General features: G+C 40.3%; 1 protein-coding gene across 2 annotated transcripts in view; it reads left to right on the top strand.

The window, feature by feature from the left end:
• The first annotated feature begins 339 nt into the window (after window positions 1–339).
• LOC133535125 (caM kinase-like vesicle-associated protein) overlaps window positions 340–20,987 on the top strand; it is a 34,539-nt gene continuing 13,891 nt past the window's right edge. The window contains exons 1-3 of one of the 2 annotated variants that reach the window (XM_061874639.1): window positions 340–479; window positions 19,744–19,870; window positions 19,943–20,074. In XM_061874639.1, coding sequence (XP_061730623.1) covers window positions 19,776–19,870; window positions 19,943–20,074 — 227 coding nt within the window. In that variant the 5' untranslated portion in view covers window positions 340–479; window positions 19,744–19,775. Of the gene's footprint in view, window positions 480–16,848; window positions 16,980–19,743; window positions 19,871–19,942; window positions 20,075–20,987 lie in introns of those variants that run through there. The other variant, XM_061874640.1, reaches the window with a different exon arrangement.

Raw genomic sequence — 20,987 nt, 5'->3', positions numbered from 1 at the left:
TCACAGTCCTGCATATTTATATTGAATTTTTTCTGCAGTTAAAAAACATTTTCGACCCCCCGCGACCCCAAGAGGGACAAGCGGTAGAAAATGGATCGATGAATGGATTTAGGGGGGCTTAAATTAATTTTTGCGGGCTTCAGCCAATGATGCAATGTTGTTCTTTTTGCCACATGAGTTTCTGGCTGTGACGTCATGCTCATGTGCACGTTTTATTTCCATTAATGATGATTGCAGGCAGCTCTGACGCATGCACGAGTCGTATGCGTGGCACCCCCAACCCCACACACCCCCTCCATCCTTTTTTTTTTTGCTCAACAGCTCGACGCGCGCGCTCCCGTGAGCAAGCTGACCTGTTGGGAATGTTGCGAGGATCCTTGAAGACTTGAACCAGGTCCGGCATTAACATTCACGCCAAAAAGGAAACTAGTACAGTAGAAGGTTGGATATTTTATTCTACAAACACTTATTCTCTGCAGGTGAGTGCTACATGTTTCTGCTGAGAGGGAAAAAAAAAAGATGCTGAAGAATTTTGAATGCTCTGGTATTAACCCCCAAACTATATTTGAAGACCAGCTGCTACTATTTTGCTGGGCGGGACGTTGATGTATTATGTAAAACAGATGCATTGTTTTCATAGTCAATGTTATTTTCCTTTAACTCCAGTCTGTAGCATGCAGGCTGCTTCTCAGGGTTTTTTTTTCACAGTCTGTGGTGTCCCTGCTTTCTCCTCCTCATCCTCATCATTATCCTCATCAGCATCATTACGACTTCACACCCAGCAAGTCATCTTCACCACATGGCTCAACAATATGGGCTTGGTAAAGAAAACACGTGGAAGTTCAGAGAGTTGTTCCCCGGCAAAAATGTACTTGCAAAGTTAGAGAGCATACTTATGATTTGATGAATCAATAATAATCTGTATATGATATGATAAGTTATAGTGTCTTGTGCAGGACTATTGTAAATAAAGTTATGTTCTGCTGATGTTATGTAAAGCTGCGGTTTGATTGCCGTGGAGCAGCAGTCGTCGTCACAGCATGCTCTACCAACATACTGTAAGCACTTGGTAACCATGGCAACTAAACAACATCAGAGGGAAGTGGTCAGATGAGCCTTAGTGACGCCAAGAGAGGACACGAATGTTCGTCAAAGAAGCCGAAAATTGTCATTGCATCGACACCAAAACCTTTGTCTATCAACATCTCAGTTAGTTGTCATAAATGCACGCTTGTATCAAGAAATGATTCTTCAAAGGAGACAAGAAGCTTATTTCTCACAGTTTGGCTCAAACATGAGACCATCTGTCCCCCGTCATCAAGCCTTTGAAGAGGTTTCGCTCCGGCCAAAATCTGCTGCTCTCTGTCTTGGTGTCAGCCTGACCAACACACAACAATAATATATTATAATAACATAATGTAATATATTGAATAATATGTTTTTCATAATCTAAATTTTTTGATGGCTCTTTATGATTCTTAACTGTAAAAAAAAAATCTCTGTAAATTCCATCCATCCATTCATTTTCTACCGCTTATTCCCTTTGGGGTCGCGGGGGGCTGGTGCCTATCTCAGCTTCAATCGGGCGGAAGGCGGGGTACGCCGCGGACAAGTCGCCACCTGTAAATTGTACCATAAAAATCTGGAAGCTCATTCGCCAGATTTGGTCCCTGTACACAAACTACTGCACTTCCAGTCACCAGTCGGTGAAGCTGCTCAAGTTTGCGGACGACACTACCCTCATCGGGCTCATCTCGGATGGCGACTAGTCCGCCTACAGGAGCGAGGTGGACCGGCTGGCGTCCTGGTGCAGCTTCAACAACCTGGAGCTGAACGCCCAGAAAACAGTGGAGATGATCATGGAATTCAGGAAAGTCACAGCCCCACCATCCACCCTCACCCTGATTGACTCTCCCACCCCAGTCTCCATTGTGGACTCCATCCGTTTCCTGGGCACCACCATCACCCAGGACCTCAAGTGGGAGCCAACCATCAGCTCCCTCATCAAGAAGGCCCAGCAGAGGATGTACTTCCTGCGGCAACTGAAAAAACTGAAAGTGCCGACTGAGATGTTCTACTCAGCCATCATCGAGTCCATCCTCACCTCCTCCATCACCGTGTGGTTCCCCGGCACCACAGTCTGGGACAAGCATCGACTGCAGCGCATGGTACGTGCTGCTGAGAAGGTGATTGGCTGCAAACTCCCACCCCTCCAGGACCTGTTCTCCTCCAGGACCAGGAGACGTGTGGGTCGAATCACAGCTGACTCTTCTCACCCTGGACACCAAATATTCTCCCCTCTTCCCTCAGGCAGGAGTCCATCCAGACCCACACCTCCCGCCATCTAAACAGTTTTTTCCCCTCGGCCATCAGACACGTGAACAATAACAGGATCTGATAGCTCAGTTACAGCTCATGTTATTCTATTCCGTGTGTTATGTCTTTTATGTTGCACGATTGCGCCAGGTAAAATTCCTAGTTTGTGAACCTGCTCTCAAACAATGGCAATAAAAACTTTTCTGATTCTGAGTCTGGTCCGTAAAAATAAATGTGGTACAGTTTTTCTAAGGGGTTAGTGCGTCTGCCTCACAATACGAAGGTCCTGAGTAGTACTTCTGTGCGGAGTTGCATGTCCTCCCCGTGACTGCGTGGGTTCCCTCTGGGTACTCCCACCTCCAAAGACATGCACCTGGGGATAGGTTGATTGGCAACACTAAATTGGCCCTAGTGTGTGAATGTGAGTGTGACTGTTGTCTATCTGTGTTGGCCCTGTTATGAGGTGGCGACTTGTCCAAGGTGTACACCGCCTTCCGCCCGATTGTAGCTGAGATAGGCACCAGCGCCCCCCGCCACCACAAAGGGAATAAGCGTTAGGAAATGGATGGATGGATGGAAAGTTTTTCTATTTACAGTAATGCAAAGTAAAAAAAAAAACGACCATAGATTTTATAGTAAACAAAAATGGCAATACCATACAAATAACAGCGATACAGTTTTTTCCATTTACAGTAATTAAAGTTAAAGTACCACTGATAGTCACACACACTCTGCGTTTGACCCGTCCCCTTGTTCCAACCCCTGGTGAGGGGGGCAGTGAGCAGCATCAGAGGCCGCACTCGGGAATCATTTTGGTGATTTAACCCCCAATTCCAACCCGTGATGCTGAGTGACAAGCATTTTATAGTCTTTGGTATGACTTGGCTGGGGTTTGAACTCATAACCTACCGATCTCAGGGCAGACATTCTAACCACAAGGCCACTGAGCAGGCTAATGAGGTGTAAAAACCAACATAAATTTTACGTTAAAAGTCAGAAAGCTGCCAGTTTTTTTACTATAAATAATGCAGATTTTTTTAACAGTGCAGGATTGTTTTTTTCTTAATGTAATGAATAATACTGTTTGTGCTATGACTAATAAGATAGGCTTTTTTTTTTTTTTTACTATTTTAGACTAGTGTGCTTATTCTAAGTACTAAAACCTGAGATTAAAAAAATAAATATCCATCCATCCATTTCTACTGCCAATTTTCAGTTTCTTTGTTTTTTGGAGTCGTCAGCTTGAAGCGTCCCTCTGTCGCCGACTGCCTCAGCGTCATGTGACATAAGTGTGTGACTGTTATAATTTTACTTCTTGGCTTCGATGACCTGCTTTATCTTGCCTCTGATTGGCCAGTCCGTAATGTTACGCCCTAACCTTTGCAAATTGTGAAACATCATACAAAGGATTTTCTCCGTATGTACAGTAACATATTAATACATTATTATGATAATTATTATTATTAGTGCATCTACAAGGGGTTAAGCTTCTCCTTGTTGCGATCCGTGACTCGGATCTTCACATGTTTATTTTTCCATCTTTGTTTCATTCTCTTCTGACCCAGTTACTTCCTGTTTAGTCCGTTACCATGGTTACACATTGATTTCACCTGCTCCTTGTTTTCTACAAACACCTGGTTCTCCTTGATTACTCCCTATATAAGCCTTCCTCTTTTTTTTGTTCAGTCTGGGTCCAAAAATTTGCCTACGTGCAACATTGACGACTCTCAACCTTCGACCGTATGTATTTTCTCGCTAGCTCTTACGCTAAGCCACTTTATATTCCAGCTTTCATGCTGAATGTTTTGTTTTCTGGTTTGTGCCCTCGTGCCAAGTTTTAGTTTCCTAGTGTTATCCTAGCTTTCACGCTAGCGTCTTTTGTTGCCTTTTCTCTTTACACCAGTGTTTTTGTTCCTAGCCTTTTTATTACGTTAATAAATCCATTTATATCTTACCTTTGCTGTGTTCTGCTTCGACGCATCCTCGGGAAAACAACACCGGCAACAATGCCAAAGAAGAGTCATCACACTCCTGTCTTTAAAAACTACTGACGCCTATGTTTCAAACTTTAAAGAGGAACTGCACTTTTGAGAGGCAAGAACATAGTGTTTTCCTGATACCAATATCGTGGTACCGGTACAGGTACCAACATGTATTTAGACACTCTCTGGTACTTTTCTAAATAAAGGGGACTACAAAAAATGCCATTATTGGCTTTATTTTAACAAAAAAATCTTACGGTATATTAAACATATGTTTCTTTTTGCAAGTTTGTCCTTAGATAAAATAGTGAACATACAAGACAACTTGTCTTTTAGTAGTAATTAAGCAAACAAAAGCTCCTAATTTAGCTGCTGACATATGCAGCAACATATTGTGTTATTTTCCATTATATTATTTTGGCAAAATTATTGAGGACAAGTGGTCGAAAATTAAGTATTAATCTACTTGTTCATTTAATGTTAATATCTGCTTATTTTCTCTTTCAACATGTTCTATCTACACTTCTGTTAAAATGTAATAATCACTTATTTTTCTGTTGATTGGATGCTTTACCTTACTTTTGGATGATACCACAAATTTAGGTATCAATCCGATACCAAGTAGTTACAGGATCATACATTGGTCATATTCAAAGTCCTCATGTGTCCTAGGACTTATTTCATGAGTTTATAAACACAATATAATTTTTTTTTAAACAAAAAAAGATTTTCTGATGCTTTAAAATATCGATGTAATCATAGTAGTATCAACTACGTACACTCCTGTACTTGGTATCCTTACAGTGAACGTCAGGTGTAGATCCACCAACCGGTACGTTTTAGAGGCAGTATAGTAACGAATATGATTCATTAGTATCGCGGTACCCTACAGGGACATATTCACATTTTTATTTTTTAGAATTCTAATTATCATTTTAGGTGGCGAGCAATGGTGCTAATCCATTTTGCCTTTAAAAATCACTCTAAAAAAACATCCAACAAGCACCAACAAAAGCCGCACCGAGAACCAAGAGGGCTAAGTAGCTTGTACATCTGCAGTGTTGACACACTGAGCTGCTGCATCATGATCGCTTGTTAGTTGGTAAAGGTATATTCTAGATTATCAATCATGTCTCTCACCTGGATAGAAAAAGATTGTGGACATAAACTGAGAAGTTGGTCATCTGTGACATATACACGGACATGGGGAGAAAGGCACAAAAAGACGCTAGTTTGCGGCACCATTTTTAAAAAATATAAGTGTTATGATTAATTCTATATCCAAACAGCAGGAATTGAACATCCCATCAGTCGGCAGTCTAGTGAGAGCAAACGTTGTACAGTAATTAAATTTTTTTTGTGCATTTTGGCTCATGAAGACTGCCACACACTAAAAATGTTGGGTTAAAAAATAACCCAATTTTAACCCAATTGCTGGTTCAGAAAAGGACAATCCCCTTTTGCGAGTTATTTCAACCCAACCTTTTGGGTTAATTTTTTCAACCCAACCTTTGCGTGGAATTATTTAACCAAAAAGTTGAGTTATGATAACCTAATGTTGGTTGACTCATAACACAACTATTGGGTTTAATTTATGTAACACAAAAGCTGAGTTATGCTCACTACAATGTAATAATATATAATAATGACTTTGATTTTATATCGCGCTTTTCTATTATTAGATACTCAAAGCGCTCACAAAGAAGTGGGAACCCATCATTCATTCACACCTGGTGTTGGTAAGCTACATTTGTAGCCACAGCTGCCCTGGGGTCTACTGACGGAATCGTGGCTGCCAGTTTGCCCCTACATCCCCTCCAACCTCCACCTATCATTCATTCATCATTCATTCACCAGTGTGAGCGGCACCGGGGGCAAGGGTGAATTGTCCTGCCCAAGGACACAACGGCAGCGATTTGGATGTCAAGAGGCGGGGAGCAAACCTGCAACCCTCAGGTTTCCGGCACGACCGCTCTACCCACTACGCCATACCGCCAATGTTGGGTTGTTACAAACCCAAATATTGGGTTACAAGATTTAGCGCTCCTTGACCCAGAAGTTGTTTAAAGAATATTAATTTTATGGCTGGTTTGTTCTACTCCTTCCCAACTACTGATTTAAATTATTTTTATTCCATTAAAATATACTCAAAAGCAAGAAGTGTGTTAAAATTAAACATAACTTTTTACAATGCTACACAAATGAATATATCATGTTTTTACCTTTCTTCTATCTCCTCATCCTGGTTCGCAAATGCTGTTGTTGTGTGTGTATCATGAATGTGAGCTTTGATAGTGTTATGACGTTTGTGTTGAATGCAGTGGTGTGCCGTCAGGGCCAGCAAGGCTTTCTCTGCTGGCCTAATATATCCACAAATCATGACCATTAATCAAATATAAAATATATTTTTTATTTACTTTCCCTAAATTTCCTAAATTATTCATATTCTCTTCATGTCATAATATGCTCGTTCTAGTGCTGTTGTTTTTAGTTTTAGTTTGTATCCAATCAGAATTCAGCTAGCTTTAGGTTGCCATGCTGTTCAAAATCTGCCAGAGGCTTTCAGAATCAACAATGCGGGCGGGCGTCCGTGCACTGTAAGTGAACGGGAACATACAGAGACAGACAGTTGCGATAGCCAATCAGATCATGAGTTGCTGTCAGTAAGGCCTCCTAGCTGGCTGCACGTTGAATGTGACATTTAGGCATCCTGTGATTGGATACTCACCGGGACCGTTAGCGGCTGAAATTGAGAACACAGAGTTGAGAGACAGTTGCGATAGCAAATCAGATCGCAAGTTGTTGACAGTAGCTGTTCTGTTACAACTAAAAGTTGTTAACTGTTGTTGTTAAAGTGTGTCATGCATGTAATTTAATTAATATTGTTACATGTGTATTCGTCGCCATCACGTGGTTAGGGCAGTTAATATATCTTTGAGAATTGTGTACTTTGAATCAAACTGTCATGACTTGGACTATGACTTGGATTGTTTCTCCGACGCAAAGGAAAATTGGCACAAGCGAAACGTGAATGTGAGTACATATTTATTTAAACTAACAAATTACAAACAAAGGAAGCAAACAAAAGGGGCGCACGAAGGCGGAGAACAAACTTGACTAGAAAACAAAAGACTGGCACAAAGTCTATAAACTATAAACATGAAACAAAACACTTGCATTGTGACATGAATAACAAAAACTTACTGTGACGGAGACAAGGGAATGAGAAATAGCATGGCTTGGCATTAAGACAGTTGAGGAATATGTAAAGTCGCCAGGCTGACCACCTGGCAACTACAGGTTTAAATAATGAACATAATAATTACAAACAGGTGTGAGAACTGAGGACAGGGGCGTGACATGAGGGCAAGGTGAAAATTAATGAGTTGGCATGGTAACATAGAAAACAAGGAAGTGCCGGAACAGGAACTGAGTGTCCAAAAAATAAAACCAAACATGACAAAAACAAAACCTGATCCCATGGGTGTAACACAAACTTTATTGACCGGAAGTTGCATAAGCTAAGCAGAGAAATTTAAGGTATTTGTTTTAATTGCTGATGCGTTTTAATTGATTTTTAAATGCGCCAGAAAATAACCCATTTTGTATACTGTTGATGAGATGTAATGTCTAGTATGGTGTAAATGTGTTCCTGCATAGTATTTCTCCAGCAGTGATCATGTGGTGACATTAATAATGGTATTTTGAGAGGTAATCATTGAAGTGGGAGATCACTGAAGGCCGAGGTGGGAAACACACGGCCCTCCACTGGTTCAATGAACAGTCAAGTGTTCACGCTGGGTTTGCTGCTACCACTAGAAATGAACAATTGTGTATTTTTGCAAGAGGGTTTAGGTGTCAGGCTTGCCCCTGACAGTTTGTCTATGTTTTAGTTTTTTCCTCTGCATTTGTCTGTTTCCTGTGTTTAGTATTTCCTGTCTTTTAGTTCCTGTCAAGATCTCTTAATTTGTCAGCTTCCTGTCTTGTTCCCTGAGTGCTGTGTTCCTCCTCAGTGTGTTTAGTATTTCCTGTCTAGTGCTCTTATTTTGTCAGCTTCCTGTCTTGTTCCCTGAGTGCTGTGTTCCCCCTCATCTGCGGCTGATTGGCATCTGGCCACACCTGTTGCCAATCAACCGGCTCTTATTTGTACCTCCTTTGTCTTGTGTCAGTTGCTGGATCATTGTATTGTATTGTCGTTGCCTCATGTCACTCTTGTGTCTTTGCTACCTGTCGTGTCTGGCATCATTTCAGCTATTACCTGTCGTGCTACATCTTGTCTTGGTCGTCGTAGCGGTAAGCTGTTTTTGTTAGCCATTAGCTATTTCCAGTTTTTCTGTTTGTTATCCTCTAGCTTCCATGCTAAAGTTCCTTTTTGTTTTTCTAGCTCCCAGTGCTAGCTCTCTTAGTTTGTTATTCCGCCCACGTGCATGCTTTTTGTTTGTTCTTGTTCTATTATTTAAATTAAATCATGTTTTCCTATTCAATGCCTGCCTCCTTCTCTGCATCATGGGGTTCGATAAACAAATAACCCTGACATTAGGTATGTTTTATGGTATTTATCACGTTATATTTGTTCGTTATTGTTTAAATTCTACAGAACTGTCAGACAGGTAGTAAAATGACAATAGAATAAATATATTGTTGTATTTGGTGTTGGTGTAGAGCAGTGGTTCTCAACCTTTTTTCAGTGATGTACCCCCTGTGAATTTTTTTTTAATTCAAGTACCCCCTAATCAGAACAAAGCATTTTTGGTTGAAAAAAAGCGACAAAGAAGTAAAATACAGCACTATGTCATCAGTTTCTGATCCATTAAATTCGATAACCGTGCAAAATATTGCTCATTTATAGTGGTCTTTCTTGAACTATTTGGAAAAAAAGATGTAAAAATAACTAAAAACCTGTTGAAAAGTAAACAAGTGATTCAATTATAAATAAAGATTTCTACACATAGAAATAATCATCAACTTAAAATGCCCTCTTTGGGGATTGTAATAGAGATCCATCTGGATTCATGAACTTCATTCTAAACATTTCTTCACAATAAAAGAAATCTTTAACATCAATATTTATGGAACATGTCCACAAAAAATCTAGCTGTCAAAACTGAATATTGCATTGTTGTGTTTTTTTTCACAATTTATGAACTTATATTCATATTTTGTTGAAGTATTATTCAATAAATATGTTTATTAATGATTTTTTAATTGTTGCTTTTTTTTATAATATTTAAAAAAAAATCTCAAGTACCCCTTGGCATACCTTCAAGTACCCCCAGGGGTACGCGTACCCCCATTTGAGAACCACTGGTGTAGAGGTATACTGTACTGGATCATACTTTCAGCTGCTTGTCATACTTGTGTTCTTTTGTCACATCTTACAGATAAATAAAATGACCAAACTTAACTCCCAAGATAGCTTTAATACATTGCTTGTGTTGGATCCAATTCCCTATGTAATCGTTTTAGTTAGTTACCAAACTATCAGTTAGTTAGTTTGGTAGTTAATGAAACAACTCAAGAGGTTACAGGAAAATTTTCATGAAACTTTCAGGGAAAGTTAGAATAGGCATTAGGAACAAGTTGAGTTAAAGTACCAATGATTGTCACACACACCAAGTGTGGTGAAATTCGTCCTCTGCATTTGACCCATCCCCTTGATCACCCCCTGGGAAGTGAGGGGAGCAGTGGGCAGCAGCGGTGCCGTGCCCGGGAATCATTTCTGGTGATTTAACCCCCAATTCCAACCCTTGATGCTGAGTGCCAAGCACGGAGGCAATGGGTCCCATTTTTTTAATCTTTGGTATGACTCGGCCGGGATTTCAACTCACAACCTACCGATCTCAGTGCGGACTCTCTAACCACTAGGCCACTGAGTGATTTGATTTTGTGGCTGATCCGGATCATCGTCTGGAATCAGGCCTTTTTTTACTTTGCTTTCCGAGTGCTTTTCTAGTGCTATTGCAGTAAACTATTTTCCCTTCACTGTTTAAGCTTGATTATTTTATGAATAATGAATTGTTCAAGTTTCTGTGTTGTGCATCCGAGTAGGCGACTTTGTCGTCCCCCCTCAAAGCTTTCCGCAATTCCCCGTACGTGCATTAGGAAGCATTGATGATGAGCTAGTCTTTCCGATCTTTCCGAAAGGCGAAGAGATAATAGACTTCACGAGTCAGCATTACGTGCTGTCATTGAAGGAGAGGTATTCTCTTCCGAGAACACATTCACACACATTATGGTAAGCGCGTTATGATGAATACGAATAAAATTATCATTATTTCCAAATCTGCCTGTATGTTACGTGGATCAATATTTCTGATCACGCCTCCTGTTTAGACTGCTGTAAAGGACTCATATGATGAGAAAAAGAAACATGAATGGTGACTCTATTTCAATTGAAGATGTTTAGTCCTGATCCTCCACTAATGTGGAACAGCAAGTCCTCTCCTAAAGACAGAAGAGGTCTTGGCTTATTATTCAGACAAATGTTGCTGCAGTGAGAGACAAGTTTTCAGTTGATGGAGTGTCTCTTGCCATTAGCTGTCATACTCAGCCTCGGGAAACCTTTTCTTTACTTGTACATACAGACTGTATAGTCTGTGGTATTTTTTTATATTTTTTTCTCAGTCCTACTGCTATCCCTCGAGGCCACCTTTTGTTCTTTGTTTGTTTCAATTGTACTTTTTTCTCCCGCCAGTGACATTGCTTTTTGTTTTCTTACCCTGCCTGGCGTTTTTATTTTTTTGTGATCTACTAGCCAGGATCACGGTCTTTTGTTATCACTCACTTTTACTGTGATTACAACATATTTTTGTCAGCTAGCTACTGGAGCAGCTGCAATTAAATCGTCTTTTAGTTATGAAAAAGTTCATGCTAGATCAGGGGTAAGGAACCTATGGCTCTTTTGATGACTGCATCTGGCTCTCGGATAAATCTGAGCTGACATTGCTTAACTTGATAAGTAATGAATAATTCCACTTAAAAATAATGTTCAAAACATAAAACATTCTCCTGCATTTTTGGTCCATCCATCCGTTTACTACCGCACCTGTTCAAGAAGTTGCGTTAAGAAATTATTTTTTTATTATTGGTTACTGTGGGGCTTGTCCTCCTGGGGGTTCTTCAGACCACCAAGGACCGACATGAGAGCCCATTTCAGGGTTACACTATTGTTTTATTTTTCAATAAGTCTCTCAGTTGCTTTCCAGCAATTGTATTTTTTGCTTTCGTTCTCGCTCGCGCTCTGGCTCCTGCCCCAACCCCATCCCTCCTCCTGGCTGCTGCTTATAACAGAGCGACAGGTGATTAGATAACAAGGCTCAGGTGGGCCATCTACGCAGCTCTCGCTGATTTCGAGGCCGGTCCTGGCACACCCCAGTTCGCTGCAGGCCGGCGGGCCACGCCCCCTCCATAGTTAGCTTCAGAATAACAATGTTATTACAAAGAATAAGAGACATATTATACTCTAGAAATGTTGGTCTTACTTAAAAATGCACGTGTTTAGTTGTGTTCAGTGTTAAAAAAATATTATTTGGCTCTTACGGAAATACATTTTAAAATATTTGGCTTTTTGACTCTCAGCCAAAAAGGTTCCCGACCCCTGTGCTAGATCATAAACCATATGTAGTAGAATGTTGTAGCAATCAGCAAGGAAGTTGGTCCGCTGTAAAATTCCACATGCTACCAACTAAAAATCTGCACTGACTGAAGCTGTGGATACTGACTCTCGACTTAGACCCGATCTAAACATCGCTAGGAAGACTTGGAAAGATGCGCGTTAACTCTCAGCAATTTTTGCCGGAAGAATATTTTCAATTTAGCAGCTAAAAGCTAGCACAAATCTCGTACTAAAGCACCAGCACAAGATATTGTCTGGTGTGCCGTGGGAAATTATGCAACTTCACCTAATTGGTCCTAAAAATATTATTTGCAAATCAATAATTATAATCTGTCTAGTGCCTGTGCTGTATAGAGCAACACAATTAACCTGTGAAAATACTACAACTTGACCAATGATATTGATTTGATTCAAATATTTTTATTTGTCATTGTATCCCGACAATAGAATTTTGGTGGCACTTAAAAAGACAAGAGGACACGTACCCCCCATACACTCTGGTTTCTACATCCCTGTGCAGGGACATCACTGTGAGAAATGAGTACCCTTGTGGACCACCAACATGACAAACGCAACAAACAGTAGTAAAGCAAGATGGCAGACTATACTTCCAAACCGGTTCATTCTTATGATTCACTTTTTTCTATTTTAAGAACAATATTCATGCAACACGATGTATTACAGGCTTGTTGTTGTTGTTGTTTTAATCTTTTTTTTTACAGCCATGACCAATCGTTTGCTTTTGTGGGGTCTTGACTGAGGCTCCAGACAGCAGCTCAGTTTTCTTTGACTCCCACTTCTTCTCTGCCGGCTGCCATTTCTACAGCGATGCTTGCCAAGAAAGCTGTGTTTACCATAAAAACATAAAACGTTGGCCAGTCACAGAAAAGACTCAAACATGGAAGCAGTGCACTCTTTGGCCACAACATTAAGCACACATGCACAATCAATCAATCAATCAATCAATCAATATAGAAAGACTTGAAATGAATAGCAATCACATATTTGTCAAGGCAGATTTATTATAGTGTGCAGGTGTACATCATTTTGTGTCCAATGAGGATCACCACAGGTCTTGTACAGTTTTTAAAATACACGTTTGAATGTCCTTAGTTCACCCTGATGTATAACACTGTAAAAAAAACCTTTTTCTAAAAAATAAGCAACATTTTCCAATCATTTTTAATCAAGTTAGGTGAACTTGTGTTTTTCAGTTTGGTAAAACGTTGTATAATTAAGTTATAGATGCAACAAGATTAGGTATATTTTTTTAATAGCCTAGAAATTAATTTTGATTAATTAATCACTGCAGGAATTTGCGGGCTTTTTTTGTGACTGTGATTGTTTTGGGCTTAAATGCCTGAATTCGTGGCAGCTTTCTCACAAAGTTGTGGCGAAAGTTCCAATGTTTTAAGGCTTTTTTTCTCAATAACTTTGAATTAACTTGTGAGTTTATAAATTTGTTGTCAATGTTTTAAGCGTTACTTGTAACCTTAACCACCAAATGCACAAGATTTCCACAAAACATTTTAAAATAAATCCTGTATGTTTTACTCGTTTTATCCCACATAGACTTGAAAGTAGACACTTAAAAGCCTATACTCAGACCTCATCGTCAAATTACCTGACTGTTTTAATAATACCGTATTTCCTTGAATTGCCGCTGGGGCGCTAATTAATTTAAAACCTCTTCTCACTCCGGCGCTTACCAAAGGCATGCGGTAAAGGCAAGCATGCGCTAATTTTTTAAAAACCTCTTCTCACTCCGGCACTTACCAAAAGCATGCTGTAAATTTAGGCCTGCGTTCAAACATTTGAGTGTGATGTAAGGATACCGTCATGAAAAGCACATTTAATAAAAAAAAGCGTTATTATGGTCTTACCTTTACTTATAAATGAAGTCCATGCGCAGCTCCTATCAAAAGAATCGATAACTTGTTTATAGAAGTCTTCCTTATCTTTCTTCAGTTTTAAAAGTATCTCTGTCTCAATGGAGATCTTCTTTTATTACCTCCTGCTTCGATTGAAAGTCCAGTTTAGAAAACGGTTTTATTTTAGATATGTAATCCTCCATGTTAAAAGTGCAAGCGAGAGGAAAAAATAAACACACGCTGCTCACGCTTGCTGGTCCAGTTCATGGTCGGTAGGTGTGTAGCCATGGCGCGCTCTCGTTTGGGTTGCTCCCGACGTGCAGACCGCTGCTATCAGTTAGCTCGGCTCCTCACGTGTAGTGCGGGCGACGACAGAATTATCCTCGGACAACTCCCCCTCTCCTTCTGCTCCGTGAGTGATCCCTTTATCGCACCGCTGCAACCATGAAGTGTTATTGAATAAATAATACACTGGGTATTTATGACTGGAACATGCTTTATTTTAGCCCGGTTGCTTACATAGCCAGCATAAGAGTAGTGGTGTTCCATCCTAAAAGGTCCGTCGTGCACCCCCAACATCATATACGTTCCCAGCACATATCACTACACTCGTTGTCACTTCTTCTGCAGCCGAGTAGTCGCAAGAAGGATCACTAGTGCCCTTTATCACCAGGAGGTGGGAGTCATTTAATGACTCAGATTTGACACATGCAGCTACGGTATGTTAATAAAACATAGCTGCTTACTGTTATTTTTAGCATATTCAATAGCTTGGACCTTAAATCCTACTGAATAGCTCTTAATATTCTTCCCTTTATGCGATTTCAAATGATTGAAATCAGTCTCCTCCATTTTAAAAATGATGACAGGTGAAGTGTCACTCGTGACGTGACGAGTTTGACCCGGGGGAAATTCTAGGCATATGCTAATTATTTTGCGAAACGAGTTTGACTCCGCGGAAATTCTAGACATGCGCTAATAAAAATAATATTTTGCAAAACGAGTTTGACCCGACGTTAATCTTGAACCGGCAGTAATGCTAAGCATGCGCTAATTATTTTGCAAAACGAGTTTGACCCGGCAGTAATTCTAGGCAGGCGCATACTATATACCCGGCGGCAATTCAAGGAAATACAGTAGTAATGATTAACTATAATACAAAACAAAAAAAACCTATAAAGGCTTCCATATTGTTCGCGGTCAACACTGTCGTTCAAAAGCAAAAGTTTCAGACATTCTCCATGTATGTTATATGCTCGAAAAGTGTTTGTCCATCTTAAACATTCATTTATGTTCCAACACATTTACCCCCGCACAATAAGAGCATTTGTGAACCCAGCGATCTATGGCGCTAATTTTCGTTGGTTAATGAGAGACCGTGAGAGACTATCATCACACTTCAACATCTCTAACATTATGATTAACTACATTCTGCCATAAAATAGATAAACACCTGCGATTAGTTATTAATTACTTCAAATAAAATGTTTTTTTCAAATGTAAATCTGTACAGCAAATATGGACATCTACATCAACACTATGATTTGCCTGGGTGACCAGACAGGACAGATTAAAAAAATGAATGAATAAAATTTAAAAAAAAAATTTTTAATCAATTAAGAATTCTTAAAAATGAAAATCGCGATTCATTCAAAAATCAATTTTCTTTCACATCTCTAGTGTATACAGTAATATTGGTTCAAACACACACAGACACACGCACACACGCACGCACGCACGCACGCACACACACACACACACACACACACACACGCACACACACAGTTCAGTGTTTCCCACAGGTCAGGCATCTATTTGTGGTGGTGTGGTCGGGCGGCGGGGGGGTGGTTGGCAGGTTGGGGGCAGCGGCGGCGATGACCAGGAAGAACGTGGAGTTGGAATATAATTACAACACTTTATGTACATATTTATATACATATTTTATAATATTTACATATTTATATAATATGTAACTACAAGCTTCATTCACAGACAGAGTGCCATTGCTTTTATGAGCGGTCGAGCGAGTCAAAAGCCGGAATTGTTTTTTTTTTTTTTAAATCTTTATTTATTTATTTTTAATTTTTTTTATTTGCGGCGGACGTAATTCTTTCGTGGCGGGCCGCCACAAATAAATGAATGTGTGGGAAACCCTGCAGTTCTTATATCCAACAATTAACCTGTGAAAATACTATAACTTGACCAATGATATTGATTTGATTCAAAGATTTTTATTTGTCAGTGTATCCCGACAATAGAATTTTGGTGGCACTTAAAAAGACAAGAGGAGACCAAACTAGACAAACCAACAGCTTAAAACAGTACAATACAATACAATACAAACAGTACACAATAAAAGATAAAATATTAATTATTTACTTTCTGCAGTAAACAGAGTATCAGTGTTGTAGTGAATACTAAAATAATTTTATTTCAAGTTCACTTTTAATAAACACCACTTTCGAACGGTATATTATTATTTGTATTCTTTAATTACTTGTATACATTAGTGCTTCTCATCAGTGCTTTGGCAAACGGCAAGACCCATATTGTTAAGTTGTTTTTTTTTTTTACTCAAATACTGTAACTCATATTAACTAAGTTCAATTTTAGGACTAGATGGTACAATCCCATGATACAAAATAACCTGAGTAGAGTGGTACTAGTAGGCTACCTCCTTCAGAGCTGCTTCAAAGCGGTTAAGGTGTTGGACCTGGTTGGGTGGGATTGCAAAATGGGGGACAGAGAGAAGGAGAGGGAATGGTTGACAGCTTCATTGGGGTCATCAAGTGGTCACCCTCCTTCACCGGTATTTCAATGATAGGCCCACGACGCTTCCAGAGGGCTCATCAGCAACACACTCGCGTCCCAGGTGAGACCCCCTCTGCTTTTAACCATTATATGATGTAGGTCTTACTACAGCTCCAGATGGTGTCTCTCCTCTTCACCCACAGCCACCGACTGGCTGTCTCTGTTGCTCCTGAGAGAGCTTGGATGGTGTTTCACAGGGTTTTGCCTCGAACTCCAATGTCTTTAAGCAGCCTGATGGTTGTGTGGCCCACGAAACCTCTGCAGCCAGCTTCCACTGGGCAGACCTTGGCTTTCAATCCATTCTGCTCAGCATCAGCTGCCAGTTCGGTGTACTTAAAGCTTTCGCGTTCGAATGCCTCCTCCACAGCAGCCTCCCAGGGAACCGTGAGTTTTATTATGTACACAATATGCAGTGAGGAGGACCAGAGCACAAGGTCTGGTCTGAGATTTGATCTGGCTATCTCTAAAGAAAAGCAGAGCTTTGATCGAGATCCACCGCGATTTTCCAGTCACGAGCCCTGGTCTATGTCGGGTATATGGCCTTTGGTTGACTCTGCACCTTCTCGGATGAACTCTCTTGTGGATGTATGATGTAATTTTGGTGGGGTTAGGGCATTGATCTTCACTCTTCTGGCCTCTAATGTGGCTGCTAGGTGCCAGGTGTAGCGCCCTTGTGACAGACTTGTCTTGCAGCCCACGAGAATGTGTTTGAGGTTAGCTGGTGTTGGACAGAGGGGGCATGTGGGGTCCTCTCCGTACCACTGTTTGAGGTTGGAGGGGGAGGGAAGGACATCATAAGTGCAGCGTAAGATGAAGCTGATGTGAACTGCCTCCATGCCCAGTAGCTCCTTCCATGAGACCTTTCTCCTCTCAACTCCTTCCCAGCTCATCCACTGTCCTTGCTTGACTTGTGAGACAGCCTTTACACATCTTATTGCCTGCTCGTGTCGACGTACCTCCTCTACAACCAGCCGACGTCGCTGAGCTGGAGCAGCCGTATGCCACAACGGTCTGCTCTCACCAAGGCCAAGGCCTCCTCTCCCCTGCTGCACAAGGCCAATGATGTCTCTGTACCTTAGATCCTCCTTTGCTTGCAGAGTAGCTGCCGCTGCAGTTCATTTCCTTCCAGTAACCAAAGTAGGAGCTGTTTTGGCAACGCATGTGTCACGAGACTCTGTTAGCGTCATATCCACCCTTATCTTTGCACACTTAAACTCTTCTTCTAGGCTGGAAATAGGAAACTCCAGAACACCTTTTCCGTACAGTCCAATGTTACTAAAGCATTTGGGAAGACCCAGCCACTTCTTGGCAAATTAGCTAACCACCCTTTCCAACTTTTCTACCTTTGTGGTTGGTATGTCATAGATGGTAAAAGGCCACATTAGCCTAGGTAGCAACCCAAATTGGAGGCACCACAGCATCAACCGGCCAGGGAGCATGGTCTTATAAATGTTTTCAAGGCCAGTTATAGTATCCTGCTTGAGTTGGTCCACCTGCCCTGTGTCTTTAAAGGTTGGCATGATACCAACATCCAAGACTCTTGACAGGCTTCTCAGACACTGTTGGTATTGCCTCCTCACCCACATAGAATCGATGTTCCATCAGCTTCCCCCACACCACCGAGATGCTTCTGGACTTGCTTGACTTTATTTCCATCCGAGCCCACTGGATGTTTTCTCGCAGCTTGTTCAATAGCCGCCTAGCACACGCCTTGGTTGTGGTGAGGATGGTCTGATAGGCGGGAGACGAAGACCTGATTTAATCTTTTGCCTGCTACTACCATCCTAGAGGCTCGGATGATGACCTCCATAGCCATTGTAAAAGCAAGAGGTGAGATGGTACACCTTGCCATTATTCCTATGTCACTTCGCTGCCATGCTGTGGTATACTCAGCAGTTGTCAGGCATAGCTGTAGGTCCTGGAAATAGGCTTTGACGAGACCAGTTATGGAAATAGTGGAATGCCACCCAGAGGAGATCATGAGGATATAATTGCCCACCCTGACAGGATGACTGTAGGGTTGTTGGTCACTTCCCTGACTAGGGCCCTTCTCCTCCTATCACTCAATTTAGACGACCGGCCAGCTCTAAGAAGAGCCCTGGTGGTTCCAAAAGTTCTACTATTTACGCATGATGGAGGCCACTGTGCTCATTGGGACCTTCAAGGCTGAAGATATTTTTAAGTACCCATCCCCAGATTTCTGCCTTGAGGCCATCCTGTCTCATAGGTCTACAGACAATTCCTTTGACTTCGTTTGTGCTCTGCAATGCACTATCAAGTGTGGGACCTTATATATACAGACAGGTGTGTTCCTTTCCAAATCATGTCCAATCAACTGAATTAACCACAAGTGGACTCCAGTTAAGTTGTAGGAAAATCCCAAGGATGAGCAGTTGAAGCAGGATTTACTTGAGCTTGCTTTTGAGCTTCATGACAAAAGCTCTGAATACTAATGCACATGTGATTTCTTAGTTGTTGTTGTTTTTATAACACATTTACAAAAATCTTTGAAAAAAAACCCATACATTTTTCACATTGCCTTTATGGGTATTGTGTGTAGGATTTTGAGGACAAAAATTAAAACAATATGTGGAAAAAGTGAAGCGCTGTGAATACTTTTCAGATGCACTGTGAGGTACTATTTTGTCTCTAATTAAAAAGATAACTGTAACAACTTCCTTCACTGTAAAAGAAAAGGTATGTTGATATTACAAAACAAGCCTGGCAGTTCAGTCCCCATAATTTCACTGTAAAAATAACATAAAAGCCTTTTTCAATTTACTGTAAATTGCTGCAAAAAACACTATAAATTTTACGGTAAAGTTCTGGTCCTGGGTCTTTTTTAATGCAAAATCCCAAACATATATGTTTTTACAGTGTGGGCCTTCAATTGATTTTTTGTCTAATTTGGACTCCTAAAGTCAAACAAGCTGGAACCATATTCTCATTTATTATTAAGCTGTGCCTGTAATTACTGCAATTCCCTTTATTCCTTGTATAATAATCCAGATCTAATTAGAACTCCTAAAGTCAAACCAGTTTTACACCATATTCTCATTTATTATTAAGCTGTGCCTGTAATTACTGTAATTCCCTTTATTCCTTGTACAGTATTATAATCCAAATGAAATATTTATATTTCTTTCAGCAAGAGCTTCCCTGGCTAGGGCAAGAGCTGCCATGCCATTTAGTTGTCTGACACTCGGGGAAAAGAAGGATTACAATGACCCCTCAGAAATCAACGAAAAATATGACCTGGGGCAAGTTGTTAAATCGTAAGTAAGGCTGCTCGTCAGTCAACTAACATTGTCAACAATAATATGATATTTTCTTTTTCTTCTCCACAGGGAGGAGTTCTGCGAGATATTCCGGGCGAAGGACAGGAACACGTTGAAAATGTACACCTGCAAAAAGTTCAACAAAAAGGACGGCAGGAATGTGAGGAAAGCTGCCAAGAATGAAATAATGATCTTGAAAATGTAAGTGGAGCTGAGATAAAAGGTCTTTTTTTCAAATAGGAAACGCTCGGTAAGAGACCATTACTCAGGATTCATCAGTCTCCCCATTAGTGGAACTTGAACTCGTAAAATAAAAGAGAGAATGAAGAAAAAAATGCTGTAATGTGGTTTCTGGGTGGGTTAGGGTGAGCAAATCCCTAACCCACCCAGAAACCTAACTTTTCTGCAGCCATAGGAACATAGCTAAGTCACATATATACAGTGCATCCTGTAAGTATTTGCAGTGCTTCACTTTTTCCACATTTTTTTATATTACAGCCTTACTCCAAAATGGAATACATACATTTTTTCCTCAAAATTCAACAAACAATACCCCATAATTAAGTGAAAATTATTTTCTTTAAGAAGTGTTTTATAATTCTATTAAAAATTAAACAAAACTAAGAAATCAAACGTACATAAGCATTTACATTTTTTGCCAAGAAGATCAAAAGTGAGCTCAGGTGAAACCTGTTTCAACTGATCATTGTTGAGCTGTTCCTAAAGCTCAGTTGGGAGTCCACCTGTAGTAAATTCAGTTGGTTGGCCATGATTTGGAAAGGCACACACTTGTCTATAGTAACACTGCAAATCTTCAGGCACCAAATGATTCGATTCAATTCTTGGGATGATAATTTGATTCAGAACTGATTCTCAATTAAAAATCAATACTTTCCCCATAACATTGGGTGCCAGTTCTATGATTGACTAAATTCCTCCACAAAATAGAGAAACAGCTCTAATAAATTTCTGTATTACTTAAAGAAAACTGTTTTTTTTTTTTTAAATAAAATTCCATCCACACATTTAATAAAGACAAATACAAATAAGACAACAAGACAAGTATCCAACACCTTGTTTTTGTAAAGCGAATCTGTACAGCAATAACAGCAAC

The sequence above is a fragment of the Nerophis ophidion genome, linkage group LG16 (genome assembly GCF_033978795.1).
Source record: "Nerophis ophidion isolate RoL-2023_Sa linkage group LG16, RoL_Noph_v1.0, whole genome shotgun sequence".
Lineage (NCBI taxonomy): Eukaryota > Metazoa > Chordata > Actinopteri > Syngnathiformes > Syngnathidae > Nerophis > Nerophis ophidion.
Note: the sequence above shows the minus strand (reverse complement) of the source record. Positions and strands in the feature narration are given on the sequence as shown.